Source organism: Phalacrocorax aristotelis, chromosome 2 (genome assembly GCF_949628215.1).
Source record: "Phalacrocorax aristotelis chromosome 2, bGulAri2.1, whole genome shotgun sequence".
Taxonomy (NCBI): domain Eukaryota; kingdom Metazoa; phylum Chordata; class Aves; order Suliformes; family Phalacrocoracidae; genus Phalacrocorax; species Phalacrocorax aristotelis.
Window position 1 is genome coordinate 53177505 of NC_134277.1, and position 21888 is coordinate 53199392.

Here is a 21888-nt window from a genome sequence, read left to right on the forward strand (position 1 = left end):
TGCTTGGGGTTACACTGCCTTATTTCACTGTACTGCACTTGTGTACACAACGTTCAAACCTGACAGACCTGTCAACTAACGTGAGGGCCAGAGCAGACTTTTTGGCTTAGTGGAAGATTCTCCAGCACAGCCATATTCTGTTAAAGCAGCTAAAAGGAAGAGTCAGTAGATATATTTCCATTCTTAGCTTGGCCACAGACTTTTCCCATAATTTGGGGAATCACTCATCCTTACATCCTTACCAGTAAAACAAGGTAGATGATGATTTTTAATTACTTAGCCCATAGTCAAAGCTTTCATTGTTATCTTTGGAAATACAGCTCAGGAAAAAAATAGACCAAAGACTCTGGTTTTAACACAGAAACTCTGAGACAATTATTAAAAATTATTGGGAAAAAAAAGGAAAAGCAGAGTGAACAACTTCAACAACTTTGTACAACTTTTTAAATTCAGTGTTTTAATGATCTGGCCTAACAAGAGATCCCAAAGGAAAACTCCAGCCAGGAATAAAAATGTCCTGAAGGGGATTTGCACTCTGCATTGGAATTAACTGTGAATCATGTTAAACCTCGGACACATTCAGACGCTCTGCATCTTTCTAGTGGTAGCTAGAGTCCAATCTTTGCGCTGCTCAGGTGGTGGGTTTTGGTTTGAGTTTGTTTTTTTTCCCCTCCTGTTAGTTGACACTGTTGGGTTTTACTCAGGACAGCAGCAAAAATTGCTGCGCCTCCCAAAACACAAGAGTCCAACAACAGCCTCAGGTGTGAACAGTGATACAACTTGATTTGGAAAAGCCAGATTAACGAAACGTGGATTCTAAGCAACGTGATTATGGGATACAACCATAGGTATGTCTTTAATAATGACAGGGCTCAGAATAGATGAAGACAGCCTGATGTACTGCTAGGCACCATTCACTACATGACAGGTCTCGGTTCCTGCTTCCACCCCACAACAGTATTTGTGCCGCAATAACTGCATCATGAGAATTATGTCATTCAGCAAAAACAGGCTCAAGCCCAAGGAGTACCTTGCTCTGAAATCTCATTAATACCCTTACAGAGAAAAAAAAGAGAGATTTCCTTTTGGAGAGACTGCTTTTGGGCACTGTTAGTGGTATACAGAGCAATGTAGCTATACCTTCAATACCGTCAAGGGTAGCAGGTGCAGCTGTCACCACCTTATAAATTAGTACCTCACTGCAGTGCATATATATATATTCCCACAGCATAAGACACTGCAGGGAAAAGCACAGTGCAGCATGGTGCTGATTTCAAATAGACCGCACAGCATTTTAAACACCTGTGCAGAGCACTTTGGAGAATGTGCAAGACAAGCTCCTCTTCTAGGCGAGGATGGCAAGCTGCATGGCCCCTCTGCGGGGTCCTTACTTGCAAACTAGGAAAATGGGGAGCTCTTCTGAATGCCAGCCGCTGCTGTGCTAGGGAACAAGCTCAGCTGACTAGCACAAAAAAAAATTCAGAAGTACGGCAGCCTGCCAGGCACAAAACCAAGGACTCTTTCCTTATCCTAATGTGTAGACTTTCTTCTATATTTCTATACTGGTTTTATCTACCATACCTCCCCCAAACACACACATCTTCCTCCTCAGCCACAGGCTGAGGAAAACAATTCCTCCAAAAAATCAATCGCACAGTCAAATTGAAAGCTATAGGAAGAGTCAGCTTAAAAAACAAGAGATGCGAACCTTGCCAAAAAAGATTTGCAAAACATTTTGCCTTAAACAGATTCAAAATATGTCTTTGCTTGGAGGGGGGAAAAAAAAAGCAAAGCCAAAGATCAAACTTAGGGATTAATGTACCTTGTGTAGCTGGCCCGAGGGTTTTTCGGAAACAACACCCTTCCAACATCCTCTAGGGCCCTTCCACTTGCGGATGTTTGGCAGCGTCGGCTGGTTCAGCTCCATAGCAAACTAGAGAGAGGAAAGAGGGAAAAAAAAAAGAACAGCTTTGTAGCGTTTTTTTTAAAGTGCAAAATAAAGCATGTAGCAAGTCATTAGTAAGAGACACCGCGGAGCACAGGCTGTGCTCTCTGGCCTCCCTGAAGGCTCGCAAAGAAGGTGGTCTGGGTCACATCCCAGGCTGTCTCACCCCCAACCGGACATTATTTGGAGAGAAATAAAAATTAAAATATCTTAGTGCAAATGCTGTGAGTAGAACATTTTTCCCTCAGACTTTTTTTTTTTCTTCCTCCAAAGCTACTTGTTTGACTGGAAAGGGGTTTCCCCTGTGCTGCCTCCAAAGTTGCTGACTGCACCATATCCCACCCCTCAAGGGGCTCCACAAGTAGCCACCTGAATCCTCCTGGGGGGCAGGAAGCCCTCATAGTGGGGCTGGCTCCGCTCCAACACTGAGGCTGCCGGCACAACACAAAAGGAAGAGTGTAGGCCACCTCAGAAGCGGGCATTTTGGGGTTAGGGGTCCTCTGACTTTACACCGGGGACACATGCTTGAGACTCCCCATGCATGAAGGCATCAGCTGCAGACTTGGACACACAGCAGATCCTTCCGATGCTCCGCAGAGGCATTAGTCTTCCAGAATACTGCTGTACAGCCACAGCACTCAGGCACCCTTATGTGTTCAAGTACATAGTCAGAGCTATAGAGGCTGTGCCCTAATGCCTGACAGACACTATATATAGTATCCCCATCAGGGATACTATAACTGTGGACACCATGAAAAGCCCCCAAGTCCACCTGGGTAACATCTTGAGATTGAAATAAAATTTAAAAACAACAACACCCCCACTCCCCCTAAGCCCTGGAAAATCTGGAATCTGAAACCCCTTGATGCAGACAATATGGAATTCTTATTGCCAGGAGTTTCAAAATAAAGCTTAATAGGAGGAGCTCCAGCCCTTCGCAAAGCTGATGTCAGGTCCAGGCAGACTCGGGCTGGAGGCTGGCAGGGAGAGGAGGCAGCTGAACGCCCGGCCGCGCAGAAGGGCCAACACACAGCCACTCCGGCTGCGGGGAAAGAGGCTAATAAAAAGCAATCACTGTGAAAGAGCACCAGGGACTTTCAATGTGCATCATTTTCTTATATCTGACACTGGAGAAACTGTGTTGAAATGCAGAGGTTTTCACAGTGAAAGAGTATCCTCAGACAAAATCACGTATCCAGAATGTCCCTCCAAATCAAGCAGCAATTTAACAAAGAAGGATTTTTAAGGCAAACAATAACCTCCTGTGCACAGTGACTCTCTGCAGTGGGATATGCCAAACACAGTTTGGAGAGCTTCAGTGATCAACTGCATGGATAGAAGTGCTTCCTACGTGGGCATCAGCAAAACGTCGGGACAGCTATTCTCGTGTTTATTTTACCTTTCGTTTCAAAAATTAAACTGCTCTTTCACTAACTGCCTTGTCTGCAAGTTCAGCATCCTGGAGGCTGAAGCTGTAAGCATTGACTTCTCAGATATACGCAACCCAGCATCCCTATTTTGCCTCAGAAGGCTGAGAGTAATTTTGGTTGCACAACTGAGGCAAAAATGCTTTGCACACCTTTTAAAGCAGTTTTCTGAAATGTAGAGACTGGCTGCGGCTTCTTATGCAAGATTAATGCACCATGTTATTGCATTGTCCGTTATATACCTTCAGGCAGTGCGAGGGCTGGGCTGATTTATTAAATGAAGAGGCACGCAGGGTGTTTGCACGGCCTGGGAACAGAGCTGTGCTCTGAACTGCTTGCCATGTGCTACCCTAATAAACGCAATAAATCACGGCAGTAACAATTATTCATTCCTGATGTCATTCTGATGCCTTTAAACACCATGAGTTTGGTGAATGAGTTTTCTAACATTTAAATAATTTAAATCAGAAAAAAAAATTGTTGAAATTAGGAGTTCAGCTGTAACCTGACAAAAGAGTTAACTTATCTCTGGGTTGCAGCTGCCTAGAAAGTCCAGCCAGCACAAAGTATTTGACAGGGCTGAATAAATCCTACAGAAACCATCACTTTATTAAAAAGAGCATCTGTAGTCGACCAGTTTGAATATTTTGTTTCCTCCAAATTGAGTTTTGTTAAGGACTTGATTTAACTTTGCTCGAACAAAAAGATGACAAATGAGATTACACGGTTTGTTCAGAAAAAAAGCCATCAGCCTGTTCTTGGTACAGTTGCAGCAATGTAGAACTTGGCCTACAGCAGCTGACTTTAATCTGTGCCCATTTTCCAGGGCTTACAGGCAGACAGATTTTGAAGCTGTGACAGCATACTTACTTAGGTCATGTTTTTTTTCTGAAATGAAAAGGGCATTTCTCAAATCATGCTGCTCTGCCCACAAAACCCAACGTCAAACAACATTACACTTTTTCTTGTACAGTAAAAATACACAGACAAGCTCCTAGCCCACATTGGGAATGAAAAAAATGCCTTTCCTCCTTTGCAAAACTAAATTAGAGCTACAGCAATCCCTCTGAGGAGCAGTTCTTCAAGTGGTAAAGAAAAATCAAAATTAAAGTCTCAATCAATCAGAACAACAGGGGTTTTTTTGGTCCAAAATCCTCCTAGTTTTGTTTTTCTCTAGAGCCTTTCAGGCTGCAAGTTTCCTGACATTTAATCAGCTTCTTCATTAAATCCTATGCATACCGAGTCAAAACTCACACACATACCATAATACCAACAGCACCAGGGCTTATCTACAGGGATGCCCTGTATTACACCTATGCTGCCACGGTCCCTCTTGCAGCCGAGTTCTGTTTCTTGTGGGATAGGCAATGCTGCCAGGGAGCAGGAACATGGCAGCACCAGGCTCCAGGCATGCTCTAGGCAAAGACCAGCCTATGCTCTTGAGAAGTCAACCCCCTTTGTGCCAGGTACCTGCCCATTGCCCCCATTTGGTGTGCAAGGTGCCAACAAGGGCCACCACCCCAGGAACTGGGACAAGCCCCGTTGCCTTTGCTCATCAGCAACACATCATTTTCCCAAGAAGGGAGGATCCAAAGACATAATTGCTCTTTGTCCACCCTGATAAGGAGCTGGTGCTTGTTGCTTCCAGCCCCTCCGCAAGCAGAGACCGGTACAGGAATGAGCTTATGACTGACACTGGAAAAGAATGAAGGGCGGTTGGAAGAAGCTGGAGAAACACACATTTGAGGAGGGACTGTAGAGTGGAAGGCAATGGGAAGGCTTGGATTAATCTGGGAGCAGGGAGAACAACACATGCTGGGCTGGCATATGCTGGAGATCCTATAGGGGTTACAGACTCCCTAACACACCTACCTGCCTCCCCAAGGCACTCAAGCACTGCCAGCAAAAGCATCTAATTTATGTGTTAAATCTCTTCCAGTGCAATAACTGCACAGTAGGAGAGCTGCCAGTGAGCACCCTGCAGTAGCCCACAAACTGATCTCACCACCTCTTCTTCAAGATGTCCTGGGTTAATCTTTGTTTTCTTTTGGGGTGCTTTTTATGCAGCCAGTCCTGAACGAGGCACAGCATGGTCATCTTTTCCAGATGACAACACAACTGTGCTGAAAATCTTTGCCTGCAAGTGTTACTCCTGTAATATCAGCACTGGGGACCACACTGAGCCAGCGACCTCCCTTGAGGTGAGCATCTTTTGCTCAAAAAGAGGGTGTGCTACTCCTAAACCCTGAGGAAACTAAACGTGACCCAGGAAAACAATGTCTGAGGGTTTAATAAATTACACATTTCTTATTAGCCAGTGATTCCTCTTTGGAGGACACTTTCATTTCAGACCTGGAGTCAATGCAGAGGCTGTAAGGAGGGCAAGGAGAGAAGAACAGCAAGGAGGAGCTTCCAGGGTGAGCCTGTTGTTATGGTATGGTATGTCTTGGTGCAGTAATCGTCACCTGAACTTTAGAAAGGCACTCAAAGCAATTAACTGTCTGTTTTGGTTAAGTACCACAGAAGCTTTCAGGCCAAAAGGGCACTGCAGTAAAGGTAAACAACAACTTACTTCATCAAAGCAAAGGTGATTTTGGTTCCTCTTAACCAAGAGGAGGGATGAGAGCCAGGGAATAGATATTCCATTTCTGAATGTCTCATATACACAGTTCCTTTAACAGACACTAGAGGGAGCAGCTTTAATGAGTACTGGAGGTGCAACTGAAACTTCTACCAATTCTGTAGCATTTCAGTTACACGGAGGTGTCAGTAAAAATTCAACATCGTCATGGTGAAAGAGACTGGGAGATCGAGTGTGGGAGCTGGCAGTAGTTGAAAATGAGACCCTGACCAGCAAAAAGATGTTAAACTATATTATTAGGACAAAATTGACCACCTTTTTTCAAATTGTAGATCCTGGATAAATCTTGAAGTAGGAATCTGTACCTGTGCATGAAAAATTTAAGTCTTTTTGTAGCAGGCTCACTTTCATGTTACTTTTGAGGGACCTCTTTCTAGTAGTTTATGGACCGCAGGAATCTGCAGGTCATGGGCTGGAAAACACCAAGGCAAGGGCTGTTCCGTGCTACACAGCATCTCCCAGTGACCAACTTGGTGCTTCAGGAAAGGGTAAACAAAAGAGCTCTAAGACATGCCTTGTAAATTATGCAGTGACACTTGAGGAGAAGCCCCCCATCCCTCTCCAATAAAACTCCCATCCTGAAACATAACCTAATATATTTCTGATAGAAGATACAACAAAATTGACAGTGGCCGTGAGACCATCTGGCACTGCTCTTTTTTAATCCATCCTTTAATATATATATATGCCCTCCCTGCTGCATCACTGGGTATTGTATAAGGTAAAAATCACATTCCTGGAATTAAATGCACATTATCCTTTCTTTATTCACCTGAGTGGACTGTACTTATTTCCAATTGAAAAAGCAGACTTGAATACTTGTAATCCTAAGCCAATCTACCACATAGAGGACACAGCTACAGTGGGTGCACCCTAATGAGACATGACCTAGAAAGCTGGGAGCAGAAAAGTTACAAATAGTTCTGAGAACTTGACATCAACACCTTTGGTTTTCAAGCAAAGCATCCTGATTTGACACAGATGCTCTTGAAGAGGAATGTTTTGTTAGATCACGCTGCGAGGAGGAAGAGGCAGAGTTAGGACGTGGAGAGATTCGTGGGTGTTGTATTTTACTGAACTGGCTATTGAGGTAGGGGTAAGGAAAGGTCCTGGTGCAGGCACACGTGGCCGTGCAAGGCAAGTCAAGAGGGGATGCAAGACGCAGCAGGGCCAGGATGCTCCGTGCACTTCTGGATCCGAACAACACTGCATCCACTTCCCGCAGGCAGGAGCAACTAAGGAAGGGGACACGGAGGAGCATCAGGCCTTTCAGTAACACCTGGATTCACCTATAACTGCATCTAACAGCAGGGAAGGAAGCATTATTATGGCTGAAGCCTGAAACAGAGACTCAACATTGGATCCCATTTCCCACTGACAACAGTGTTGTCTCAGGCCTTCACTGCTTGTTTGCCTTTCCCTCAAGTGTATCCCTTTCCTGTTTGCAAAAGTAGCCAAAAAATACACACGCAAGAAACAGATGCATCCACTGGCGTGGGAGATACACTCAACAAAGTCTCTTCAGAGGAACCATATAAATAACACAAGGGAAAGTCGGGGTCACCCTATGTTAAGATAGAACATTTTTCACATGCCCATTCAACTAGTCCCTTCTAGGAAGACTTCATTAAAGATTGCATAATATTTATTGCTCGTGTTGTTCAAGTATTGATATTACATAAAGGCAAATAAAACTTGGCACGTGGATGGCAGTCTGATAGACAGATATGCAGATGGCAGTCTGATAGATAATGATGAGTGTTTCCAAAGGTGAACAACCCCGCCCAGGGAATCAGTTTCATTCTCAACCACATCTATACATTTGTGTTGGAAAAAATTATCTACTTCTCCCTCTTGTACATAATTATCCATAATTCTACAATGAAGTTAGAGCTGAAGAAATAATTAAAAAACCTATAAAGTTTAGGAGAAAAATTCTAGAATCCAAAAAAAAAAAAAGAGATAAGGTACTAATCTACTGTAAGTGCAGCTGCAACAGAATTACTCCTGGAAAGCTTATCTGCCCCTTCTGCATGCTGATGTGTCCTGTTTGCACTGTGTCATTGAGACCAGGGGCAATACCTTCCCATCCTTTATGTACTGGTTTGTTGTTCCTAGAGTTAAACCAAAACATCCAGACTGATGACCAAATAAATCCTTGCCACCTTCCATGTTCTTCACAAACATTATCTAACGCATCCTTCAAAGAGCTCTAAAAACTCATTGTGAGCAGGGAAATCAAGGCAGAGCCCGTCAGCACAGTCAAATCCTCAACCGGTGTCTTTATTCAGAAATAATAGAGCACCTATAGGCACAGTCATCACCTCTACGTGCCTTTGCACGCTATGGACATACAGAGCTCATTTGTTGGGCTAATGTGCATGCATTCTGGGGTCCCAAGTCCTGGTCCTTCTGAAGGCAGGCACCTACAGGTTTTTCATCACTCAAGCAGGACTCATTTTTTCCTGGAAAATGTGCTGCTTCTGCTTCTTAAAGAGGATCCCAGTAATTCAGACAGACACCCACAGAGGAAGGATTTTCTTCCTTGGGGGATCAGATTCTTAACTCCTAAATGAGTGCTCCAGGCACCACATTATGGACTGGAGAGCAAACATTTACCATACTGCAGCCCCGCTGCCCAGGAGCCACTTGGTGACCTGAACTCCCAGCTTTGCTGCAAACACCACTTCTAAGCTTAATACTTAAAAAAGGAAAGCTCTGGGATTGAGCTCCTCAGAGGAGATAGGATGAGGCAGGCTCATTTTTGAAGCCCAACTATACATAGGCGAGAAACGAAGCTGTCCATGTCCACTCTGCCTGCTTCAGAGGGGGATAATTCTGGGTCTGCAGAGAGGCACCACTCTGCTTACCCGAGTAGCATGAAAGCAAAGCATCAGAAGACTCTGTCATTTAGGCACCCCTGGGGTTAGATAGCAGCTAAATGACTCTTGGCAGAATTGGAAAGTTTTTCAAATGAAGACATCATTTCCCATGTCAGGTATCTAAGCCCCTTCATAAGCTTTGAACCAGCCCATGGATGTGAATCCAGCTGGACACACGCCTCTCTCCTGCCGCTGCTGTGTTACTCACCCATTGTTCTTCATGAATGTGTGGGAAATAATTATGCTGATAAGCTTAACATTATCTCAATTATCAAAAGTGTGTAATGATTTGTTTCCATATACAAACCTGTTTGAATCAAATCAGATTTTTTTTTTAATTTGGTCTTTACAGGATCGGCTGGGGAGTGGTAGGAGCCTAAGTTTGTACTCCCATGTTATTTGCTTTCCTTTTCAAGTACCTATTTTGGAAAAATTTAGTGGTGAGTTTCTACACTGACCTCCCAGATGAATTACAGCTCGCCACAGCCACCCAACTGCTCAATTCTTTGTAATATCCGAGAGGAAATTACAGTCTTTATCTTTGAATATATGATTTAAAAAAAAAAAAACAACCCAGCTTGTAGCTGCTAAAACCAGTTCTCTGCTCACCTTTAATCATAGTGTTCCCAGGACAACAATACAGATCATTCACTGGCATGTTCTCCTACCTTCATCCGAAACAAAAGTGGTTATTTATATAAACAGTGTCTTTTTATAGATCTTCAGAAGGAAGACATGGTAACCTTTGGTGCAGAGCAGTGAAAAAACAACAACTGAAAAGGCAATGTAATAACTCTCCTAACATGTTTTAAGTGCTGGGGCCACTAGTGAAGAATTACAGCATCCGCAACTACCTATTGTCAAAATGGGATATGTGTCATCTTTCATCCAGTTTTCCACTTAACGGTAAGGTGTCTTCACATATGCTTGATGGAAATTTATGCTGCCTTTTCCCGTGGAAGACAGCACCCATATTTGCCAGCCTCCGTGTAGAAGTTCCATTGGTTGTTTTCTCATGTTTCCATTCACAAGCCCAGCTTTTTCCTTATACTTCAGGCACACTCATTTTGCAGAAGACATTTCCTACTACTTCTTTCCTTATCCTTAAGGACTTTTTTTTATTTTTAAACAGAATACAGGAATTCAAGCTCAAGAGATTGTCAAGGATGGTCACAAATCTTCGCAACTTATTCTTGAAGCCTTTTTAAGAGTGTTTTATTCTGCATAAGTAGGTGGTATAATCATTAACAGCAATAATGGCATGCTAAGGGAACTGATGTGATATAAAGAAGACTAAAAAGAAGCCCTCATGACTATGAGGCTATCATTTTCCTCAGGCTGCTTTTACAAGAGATGGGTGGTTGATTTCAAACACTTTCCCTACGCTGTCATAAAACAGTCTGCTCAACTGGTTTGCTGTGCTCAATTCATAGCCACCCTATGACTAAATTATTTACTTATTACTATGTTGTCTGCTGTAGATACTCATGGGCTTTTCCAAGTATTTTTCCCCCCAACTCATTTTTTCCAAAGCAGGGAAAAAAAGCTGCATTTTGCTGCCACTTCTGCCACCAGAAATACATCTCTCTGGTAACACAGGTGTATGCTTAGGAAAGGTACCGTTGAGATTATTAGAGCAATGTGGCATCAGATATTTTAGAAATACTACTATAAGTGTAAAATTACAACTACTTCTTCAAGCAGTGACTGACACAGTGGGATCCAAGCCTTGCACAGAGTGAGCTATTGCACATTTACCCAGACCACACATACTTTGTTTTGACCCGTTTCGGCCACCACTCTGCATGGCCATGGACTCTGCAGCAGGTACAGGAGACCTAAGCTATGTGCTCATTTGGACTACATAAAAGGCACCAGGCAACCAGGAGTCAGTGGCTTCCTAGCAACCCCCTTTTTTTTTTTGTTTTTGTTTTTGTTTTTGTTTGTTTGTTTAATCCCTAAGCTGATTCTTTTCTCATGAAACATGAAACTCCGGAATCGATTTCTGCGGTGTGGTGTAAAACCATAATGCTCTGAGTTCAACCTTACTCACCCAGTATCCACCAGGACTACAGGAGGTGAAAATCAGTTTATCAGAACCTAGCCCTTAATATGGAAAGCAAATAGAAAATCATCCCATGAAACATGAGACCCAAAAGTGATAAGAAATAGTTTCTTGTTCACTAATTAAAAAAAAAAAAAAAAGAAGAAGAAACAAACCAACCAGTGATCTATATTGATTTGCCAGGATCTCGATCTCCTTACGTGCACGTTGCCTTCGGCCAGAGGAAAAGAAGAAGGAAAAAGAATGTGCTAATACAAAAGAACAACAAACAAAGCTGAAAGCGAACAGGGAAATCAATTTTATATGTTATTAATCAAGGAAAGCTGCGTAAGCATGTGTGATAACTAGGTCTCTCTCCTTACCCATGATAAAAATACACTCATTTCCAGAGGTGTTGGCAAGTGAGTTGGAGTTCTTTGTTGGTTTTGGTTTGGTTTTGGGGGTTTTTTTTGGTTGGTTGTTTTTTTTTTAGATTGTGCACTTCTGGCATATACATGGCAGTAAAGACAGATGGGACTGTGCTGATGTGCAGTATGAGAAGGAATAAGAGCAATGCGTTAAGAAAACTGCTGTGACACATGGAAAAAGGCACAGCTGTCACTATTACAAGGTCACAGTTTGGCCAACTCTACAGAGCCTTGAATCACAGATAGTTATTGACTGGGCATTTTGCTTCCATCCATTTCTTTCCTACTGTTAGTATTACTGTTTTCCCCAACTGATTTACATCTCTGCTTACAGCAAGCATTCTTTCCCATGGTAAGAACACAAAAACAAGAAAGAGAAAAATATATAATATGACTCACAACAATTACCAGCCTCATATATTTATTCTTCCTTCAGGCATTGATTACACCACCATACAGGACACTGTGCCACCTCCTGTAAATTTATTTAAATGTCTTGTATTCTATTTCTTTAATTCTTTTTTTGGATGCTTATTATTAGGAGGATCTCTTCCAGGCTGCTACATTAGGACATGTCATCTCACCTTTTTAAAAAAATTCTCATACATATCTACATTCTTTTTCATACCTCTAGCCCTTAATTTAAAGAGCCTAATTTGATACTGCATCCTCTCTGACATAGCACATTATTTATTTATAGGTTTGCCTGAGTTTTCCCTCTTCACCCACTAGCAAGCCCTCCACAGAGTCTACGGGACTGTCCTCCAACCCTGACCAAAGTTCTGCTCTAACAGATGCAATGGACTCTGGCTGCCCACAGAGAGCATTAAGTAATCCACATAAACTAACCAAAAATTATTTGGGCCGACATTAAAACTATGTCAGTCTATGAAAAAGGGAAAAAACCCACCCTTCCCCAAAATTGCTGAGTATTCAGAACTGGTCCTGTTCCATGAACTTGCTTTGCATTCTGACATCTTCTAGAAGCAAGCCAGGGGAAAAAAGGACTAAGGACCGCTATTTACTTCTACCACCCACGAACAAAATTTAAAATACAAGCCAGCATTTGTAAACACATATTTGCTCTTTCTCCTAGTTCTGGAAGTGTAGAGAATAATTTTACTAATGGGTAAGTTTGGCTTCTGTCCAGGGATAGGACTAGTTGCCTCACAAAGGAATGCCAAGCTCATTTAACGAGCAGTCTCCATACCACCGCTTCTCCAAGAGGCATAGCTCTAGGCAAGGAGAGGACAGCATTTTAAGAGCAACCCACGTTCTCCATGACTCCCAGTGATGTGTATTGCCTGGCTTCTAGTGTTTTGTTCTTTGAAGTCCACTGATGATCAGAAAAGAGACAGGCAATGCAACTAAAGGAAAAAAAAAAATCCAACCAAGATCAAAGATGCCAGACATACTAGTAGATTAGAGACTGTGCTGCTAATGGTGCTGTCCACTTGACAATAGTTTGCAGCAGAAGGGAAAGACAAAGTAGTCATAGGTTCCCTGCAGAGAGCTACTGACATTATCATGGAGCCAGCCAGAGCCATAAGGTCCACCCATACATCTCCTTAAACTTCTAGCCACCTAGATCCCTCCTAGAGAAAGAAGGAAAAGAAGTGAAAGGCCAAAGGCAAATACTGTACAGCTGCAGGGTTCCTAAGTCCATTTAGTGGATGGGAGAAGCCTCCCATATTCTAAGAAATGATGTCAACATTGTTTCCAGCTCCACTCAGCCAAAAATGGTTCCTTCACAACAGCAGCTATACTCCCCTCCACCCTGAGATTTCTTGACCCCAGGTGGGGGAAGTCTGGAAAAAAGACTTTGCACCCCTGATTATTACCTGCACTCAGATAAACAAGCAAGACAAGGGAGAGAGATAGTGGGAAATGTAGGAAGGGTGTGGGAGAGCAGAAGGGCAAGTAATAGGGAATAAGGTAAGGAAAAGAATTAAAATAAACCCAGTTCGATGATTTGGAGTAATCTCCTTTCACTCTGTAGTGGTCAGTCATTGACTCCATGGTGGCTTTGAAGGAACAGGGCAGGGGGACCTACTTCAGCTGATGAATTATGCTGAAGTCTGTCCCAAGGCTGAATTAGGCAAAGGGTACGGTGAGAGGCTTGATTCCACCTCTCTTCTCTGGGAATGGGGAAGGGAAAAATGAGACAGCAACAGGGCTGGAAGGCATAGATCAAAGGTCCCGAGTGAGTCAGTGGCCAAGTCTACATCTCCTTTTCCTGTTCTCTGAAAGTGAGACCGCTGTTTCCTTATCTGACTCTAGAGGACATCCAAATGTACTTAGGTTTCAAAGAGGTCAACCTTTTTCTGGAAAGGACAGTTCTAAGAACAGGCAGTAAAGGTAACTCATTTACAGCAACTAATTAATTTGTTGCCAATTGCCTTACAATCTTTTTTAATCCATAGCTCCAAAGCAAAGCAAGATTGCAAGACAGGGCTCACACTGTACAGGAGGACCATGGCTTCTAAAAATACGCACACAAAGGCCCAGTCCTGAACCAACTGCATTTCTGGGGTACATGTTGAAACAATTCACATCAAAGAGGAAGGATCATCTTGGCATTAGAAGAGTGCCTGAGACTCAGGAGACTGAGGTTCATTTCCCAACTCTGTTTGGAGTCGGTCATCTTAGGCGACTTTGCCAAAATCATGTGATTTCCTTGCAACTCCAGCACTCCTCCATAAATCAAGAATAACCCAAATTCTTCCCTGCTCTCTGGGACTGCTGCATGATTGCACTCTCCATAAAACTAAACAGCAGCAACAGTGCAGGATATTTTGGCTGCACGGGCAACAGATACATTCCAGATGGTCCAGTCCTAGTAGCTGCAGAGCTTAGGCAGCAATGGTAGACCCTCACCCTGAAGGGGGGGAGTGTCAGCAGCCCTTCTGTGCTCTTCCTTCAGGAGACATTGATGGTAGCTCCCATGCCAGTGCCGGCTTATACACAGGGAATAATGTTTGCCTGCAAGGGCAGCATTGACTGCATGACCAGCTACTTGGTGGTTGGTGGACAAGAAAATGGTGATGGGCCAGATAAATGGCCTCAGGTGACCAGCTGCTCCACGTCAAGGCATATTACAGCTCACTTTCAACTGCCCTAGCAAATGCACCAACATATTTATATCTATGCAAGCAAGAAGCGATGTGCCTATGCTTACCCTTGCAAATGGAAAATGGCACCTCTCTCAAACACCAAAAGCTCGTAGGATAACCTTTCACAAATAAACAACCTGCTCTGCTCCGAGAGGGATTTTATAAAGAACAGAGATTACAATGGGCTTAATCATGATTAAACACTGATCTGGCTCAATCTACTCAAAAGCAGACAAAAGATAAATAAAAACTCCAGCAGATGCATTTCATACTGGAAATTCTGGAACCTCAATTGACGTCATACTTTTTATGTTCAGATAATATCTGGAGGAAACAGTACACTGGATCAAGAAAACAAAAGCAAATTTCTAGTTAAAATTCTCCGTGCTCTGTGTAGAAAGGAGAAGGCTACAGCAGGGAATACACAGCGCAGCTCAGCATTTTATGAACCTGTTTTTGACTGTAGCTGAAATTGCGCTATTAGAGTGATGCCACTAGAAAGAAAGTAGCACTCCCTTTTGTCTTCATCTCCTGGGTCCTACTCTGTAAAAGTGGGCAATATTAGCCATCGCATTTCCCCTCAGACAAAAGCTGCTTCTGATCGATGAGCGGCAGGTTAATTTTCTTTTACTAAAATAATGCCACCTCCTCAATGTCACCCCAGTTGTGGTGCATTGATTTTCAGGCACAGTATGAAAATTCTGCATGATGAGAAGGGGTTGCATCTAGCAAACATCTCCCAAATACAGACATCTGGTCTTTCCTATGGGTAAGGAAACCCAGGAAACAGATTCCACATCAGAGGAGACAACTCCAGCCATCAGTACTGCTGAGGGAGGTGGAAAAAGTAAAAAAAAATTAGCACAGATCCTAGGGATTGCTTGTTTACAGTGCCAAGCTTCCCATTTTATCCAACAGGATAAAAATATTCTCTTTGAGGAATGAGAAATAACTCTTCATATGGGTGGTGGTGGTGGTGGTGTACAGGGGGGAGGAATTTCAGATTTTTTTCATTCTATCATCCTAACTATTCATGTCCACACCAGCAGAAATGCCCAATGGATGACCACATAAGAGCTGGCCAGCAGACAGAAAAGATCGCTTCCTTGTATTAAGACAGCTAGAAGGTACGTCACTGTCACTCCTGGTGCCCAGCTAATGTATCCTGTGCTTCACAGCTACAGGACTTCTACTTCCGAACGCCGGGTGAAAGATTTTCAATCCTTTTTGATTTGTGACCTCCAAAAATCTTCTCCAGGGAAGGCGAAAATCCCCATATAGACAATGTAAGCCTACTGATAATTACTTTGTTCTTCTCACTTTCTTTTCACTGACCTCTTGGACGTAGCTCACAGTGCACAAATTTGCCACCTCTGGCACAGACAGACCTTGATAGCGAAACCTATCCTGATTTTCAAGCTGAAAGTTATCAACTTCAAGAACATCATCCCTGAACAAAATCACAATTCTCACCCCAACTCCTACCATGCTTCAGCCCACCCAGCATATCTCTCATGCCAGCATAGATAGATCACTTCCAACTTTAAGCAGAACAAGCATCATTTTGCAGATGAACTCCATGCTTTGCCAACCTGCTGAATCAGAGTTGTGCAGTTTGCATTTCTTAGATGAGAAGCCAAACCGCTCTGTCTTTGGAGTCAAGTGGACAGTCCTTTCTCATCCCCAGTAACAGCAGATGCACTTGCTTATTAGTACACAAATAGGAAACTAATAGGTTACGGTTGCTTGTTCCCCAAGCAGGCTTACCTTATAAAAAGATGTCAGGAGGTTACTAAATATAACGTTGCTGTACAGACTATTTAACTTTCCTCAATAACCTACCTCTGAAGGAAAAATGAGTTCAAGAGCCTGTGTTAACATCTGAAAGGTGCAGGGGGGAACAGAATGCAGAGAATGCAAAGAATTGCATGACAGAATGCAAAGAATATTTTTATTTTTCTTACAATACGGATGACTCTTCCTGCACATCTTACTGGCATCAAGCACCAATGAAAACAATCATTTTGGCATACTTGTTGCCTATGGAAAGGGACTACGGATTTAAATGCTATAACAGCAACCAATGTGAAATGTCACCTGGCCAGGCAGTTCAATCTGCTAATTACTTAAACAGACTTATTTTTAAACTATAAAAACAGCATGTTCCTCAGAAGAATTATTTTTTCCCCTTCCCCAAATAAATACATTAAGACTTGCCAAGTAGAGTTCTTCATCTGCAATTAAGGACTTCCCAAAATTAGACCAAGTAAAGTACTCAAAAACACATTGGGGTTGGAGTGTCCCTGGGGGTCTCTCCCAGAACTGTGCTTCTGGAAGAGGAAGAGACGCTTCATGCAGGACGCAGCGCCAACTAACCTGCATGCCTGAGATACTTCTTCCTAAAGCCTGAGTGGCCTTGAACCCTTTCAGGGACGAGGCTGCCACGACCGCAAGCCCTCTCTTGGCATCTCGCCATCTGTGTTCATTACTGCCCCCAGCATCCGGTAGCAGCACTTCTGAAGCAAAGCACGCACAGCAACACAATCCCACGGCAGCTGGGGCAAGCTCAGCGAGGAGGGAGGGGGAAGCAAACAGATCAATTTGAAGGTTCAAGGTAAGACAAAATGCAGGTAAACACGCACGTAGTTTTAACCTGCTGGTGAGACCGCTCTCACGTGGAGTACGTGCTAGAATTGGTCTGATGGGCTACAGCCAAAATAAATGCAAACATGCCCATCCCTGACCCAGAATTTTCTCTGGGTAAAGACTCCTGTTCTTCTTATGTGACGTGGTCTTGTTTCACCAAGATGAATTATTATTTTCCCATTCCCACAGCAAGAGTGGTGCTGGGGTCCAGCTCCACAAGCAGCACCCCCCTTCTGCAGTGCTTACAGGTGCCCATGGCACCCTAGAGAAACAAACCAGCTGATAAGCAGCATCCAAGGGTCAGACAAGCTTGTCCCGAGCCAGGATGAGCTGTAATTAAACCCAACCAATCATCCCTTTGGTCTTGACAACTCCAGGCATAAATGCAGCCAAGGGTGGTAGATTTTTGGCTTAAAGGGTCATTTTGGCCAAATTTGCCAAAACATTAGGGTTTAGGAAATTAAACAACTATAGTTTTTGCATGACACAAAGCTTCTCACAGTGTGATCAATTTATTTTCAATGGCCAAAGTGGGAAAAACATTTAAAGATCATAAAATATCTAAGATAGTCAGAATGGCATTAAACCCTGTTGCTGTAAGCAATCAGTAAATAACTCATGTGTAGCTTTTGAAGCACAGCAGCGCTCTACTACACGAGGGCAAAGCTTTCCACGACACACCCACAGGAGCTAGCCATCTTCTCAAGACCCCAACAGTTCAAGTAGGTTCTCCCAGCCTGCTCCGACAGCCTGTTGCTTCCTGTGCCTCACCTCCTCGACTGTCATCCCATCTCAAAAAGGTGATGGTAAACTGCGTTTTGCAGTGCCAGATAATTTTCTGATACTGTCTCAAGGCCCTGTTTCTCAAGAGACTCACTACGCATGCGCTTAACTTCCATGTGATTTGATTTAATGGAGCTAGTCTGCAGCACAAACACTAGTGTGTGCCCATAAGCCTTTTCAGGGGGCACTGCTGCTCACCAGCGTGCTTCTACTCACTCTGGGTTTCCATGCAAGTATCAAAAATATATAACAACACTTGCAAAGCCGAGCATTGGATTTTAGAAATAATAAGGTTACAAATGTTCAAAAGCATCTATGACAGACTAGGGAGTGTCCTATAGGAAAAAGCACTTTCAGGTTATCATATCCATAGCTAGCTTTAAGAAAACTTCCCTTCAAAAACCAGAAAAATCCAATCTTGCAATGAATATTAAAATATTATCATTTAATAATATTCTGTATTCCTGCAATATAATGCAGATAAATAATGATATACAAATACAAAACTCAGCATGTGTTCTCAAAACCAGACTCTCCAAGCAGGCAGGACAAAGGATTTTGTTCCAGTCTACTTTTTTCCCCCTCCTGTATTTAAAAAATAAAGACAGCAAATTTCTTTGAACTTACATAATTCCACCCTGTTATTTTCCAGAGGGCTAAACTGGCCTTTTAAATTCTTTAAGCTTGGCATTGTATGAAAGCAGATATCAAATACTCAGAGAGCTCAATTTGGAAAGATCACTTCTCAGAGGCTGAACCTTTCTGAAGAGCTTCCTGCAGAGCTCTAGACAATGCCTCAAACAGCCATTCCCACCAGGCTGAGGTCACTTGCCCCTGCCAAGCCATGTTTTAGGAGGCATTGGGCCAAAGGGAGGTTCAGGCCCGACAGAAAGGTGAGACGTGTACAGGGTGTGAGGTGCCAGGGAAGCCAACTGCTGCAAACAACAATGATTTGTGAATATTAACCTGTTTTGCACAATGAGTGGTTGAGAACCATGTCAACAAACTGCAGTATCACCTGCCTAGTCCTCTGTCACTGCCTTTTACAAAATCCACCTCTTCAGGTCAAAATCTCAGTTCACCAAAGCCAATGAAGAGATGCCTCTCTTGAATTAACTGGGTTGTACCTAGGACCTCTGTGGAACGGATCTCCAGGCAGTGGCAAAGCACAAGGCTGAAGCACCCGCTGCTACCGGATTTCACTGTACCCAGTACTTCTAGAGTACCCAGCAGACGTAGCCATGGCCATCTGGCTTTAAAACAGTGCTGCAGGACCTTCTCCTTCACAAAAACAGGATGCACTTCAGGCAGGAGAAGATTTCCTCCTTCCTCGCCAAGCCTTGCTGGGTCGCTCATAGGTACAGAGGGGCTGCTTGGGTCAGCAGCAGCTCAATACCTGCCATAAGGTAGCAGTTTTCTCAGCAGGGCTCTGAATCCAATTGTTTTCTTTGAATCCTACAAGACTCTCATATTTCCATGCTGCCTCCAGGCTGGCTCCTTGGTCTTCCAGTTGAAGGAGCTGGTGCAGAAAGTGAAGGAAACCCACCAGTCCCAGCACGGGCACTGGGAGTCCAGCCCTACCCTTGGGGCCAGCAAAATCACAAAACAATAAGAAATGCAACATTTGGTCCTTCACGCAGAAGGAAATAATCTATAGGGTACTGCTGTATTTGCAATACCCTTGGCTGAAGAGCAAAACCACGGTTTATTATTTACAAACCCTCCAGCCTTTTGTGGCTACTGTTTTTGCTGTGGCTCCGCAGGTGGGATCTCAGGCTGCTGAGGCACTGGTGCCTTGGCTAAGCCAACAGGAGGTCTTAGGCACTGGACCAGGGGGATGCACCCCCTGAACAGAACCACACTGCTTGGATGATGGAAGCCATCGGCTCCACACAGCTCCTCCTCTCTGTCCCGCACACAGCAAAGCACAGGCTGTTTGCAAACCCCACCATCACTGGGACAGTCAACGGACGGCACACCCCTCAGCTCCTTGGAAGGCCAGGCTTATAGGCAGGCCTATCTCTGCACAAGGTAGGCTCAGGCTAACAGACACCATATACTCAGCCAGTGTTATTAGGGCTGATGTTGAGTAGCTGGCTGCTTTGATCCCTTCACTGCTAAATTAAACCACATTTCTGCCAAGGCACCTCCTGGCACTTTTCTGAGCTGGATGTTCAAAAGGGGCTCCTCAGACACTCTTTCTGCTCCAGACATTCATCTTTGTTGGTTCAAATCATCTACTTATCTTAGCTGTTAGCAAGGAACTGATTTCAAGAAAGCTAATACGAGCAGGCTAGAGACATTGCTTACCCGAAGCCCACCATGAAATCAGAAAACACCAAAAGCCTGTGGCCACCTTGGACAAAAGGTCACCCCTCTGATTTCACGTGTATCTAGCTAGGAAGATGTCCAATTTTATGCTGCATAACTTTCTATAAAGTTAGAATCCCTGACTAACACAGAGGGCTTTAAGAGCTTAAATGTATTATGACAGTTGTATTGGATATATTTTTAAATACCTTTTCCAGCGCTTCTCTATCGACCAGCTCCTGCACAGCCAAAAGCTTGATACTGTAAGAAAAAACAGAGAGAAAAAAAGAATGAATCACTCCATTGCAAGCATTACAGAAACAAAAGTAACAGCAGAACTGATGCTCTCTTTTTATCTTCTCAGTTCACAAAAGAGTCTATAAAGGTACAGATACAAAAAGTGCTCAGGATATAATAAACCAAAGGAAAAGAGATCCAGTGTTAACTTTGTTTTGAATTAGCTGCGCCCAAAAGATTCTCTGGTTTCCAACTTAAAAGCATATTTGAATTCACCTTACAGAGAAACTGCATTAATCATTACAATTTTAATACCCTAAATTAACACTGAAGATTCTTTGGAAAGACAAACCCAGAGAAAGACACTAAACATTTCTATCATTTTTAGTCAGCTTTGTTCTTCAGTATCAACAGGTTTCTATGAGTCCCATGACAGTCATTCCTGGGGATTTACAATATTATATATAAGGTACTGTAACTAAGACAACCCAGATCAAGAAATTTGAGGGGGATACAACTGAAATGTGCATAAGTGTGTGAAAGTAGGGTAGAGAGAAAATCCATAATTATTATTCTTGCAATGCCGTATGCTAATCAACCCCAAATTTCTTCACCCACTGAATCTTTTCTAAGTTTACCTCTAGGGGCTAAATTCTGCACACTGAATTTGTTCACTTCAACGAGATTATGAGAGTTATTCAAGCAGGATTTTGCCCTGTAAGACAGGTAAAATCACAGCTAAATCAAGGTAAGAGAACCTTGTATAACACCTATACTTTCATAATCAGTTTAATCAGTAATTAGAAATTATCCATCCTCCTTCAGCATCAGTTACTTGCACGTGTCCCCAGGTAGTGCAAAAGCCCAATCCTTTCCGTGCTAAGGAATTCCAGGAAAAGTTCTTTTTGCATCCCCACCAAGCTGCAGGGCTCACAGAACAGGTATGAACTTTAAAAGTATTGGCAAAGCTTTGCCATCAGGTAGAAAGAGGTGATCCTTCCCGTCTACGCAGCACTGCTGAGGTGCTCACACCTCATACCTCCCCATCCCTGGGCACTCACCATCAACAGTCCACAGCAGCTGCCTTGGCCACAGAGCAGAAGGGATCAACAACAGATCCACTTACAGAGACGGGCACGTACTTTAGGACAGCAGAGTTATGATTCGGCCCACCTAAACTTCAGCTCTCTACAGCTTTGGTGCCTAATCGAAGCTAATGTTTAGATTTGCTGGCTACTCTGACTTTGACTGCTCACCTTGCTTACCCAGTCTTAAAACCAGTCGCTCGGTATATTATCCTTGGACTCCAGAGGATAATTTCCTTTACCCAGGGATACAAAAACATCTGCGTGGCAGTGGAAGAATCAAATGAGGGATATCAATATTGTTTAAATTACTCTCATGACTCTGTAGACAGACACAGCAAAGAGCC

At 43.3% G+C, this 21888-nt stretch overlaps 1 protein-coding gene across 1 annotated transcript in view; it reads right to left on the bottom strand.

Moving 5' to 3' along the window:
* EEPD1 (endonuclease/exonuclease/phosphatase family domain containing 1) overlaps positions 1-21888 on the bottom strand; it is a 65672-nt gene that overhangs the window by 10421 nt on the left and 33363 nt on the right. The window contains exons 3-4 of the mRNA XM_075083586.1: positions 20429-20480; positions 1823-1933 (exon numbers count right to left, since the gene is read on the bottom strand). Of these exons, the coding sequence (XP_074939687.1) occupies positions 1823-1933; positions 20429-20480 (163 nt within the window). The remainder of the gene's footprint in view (positions 1-1822; positions 1934-20428; positions 20481-21888) is intronic.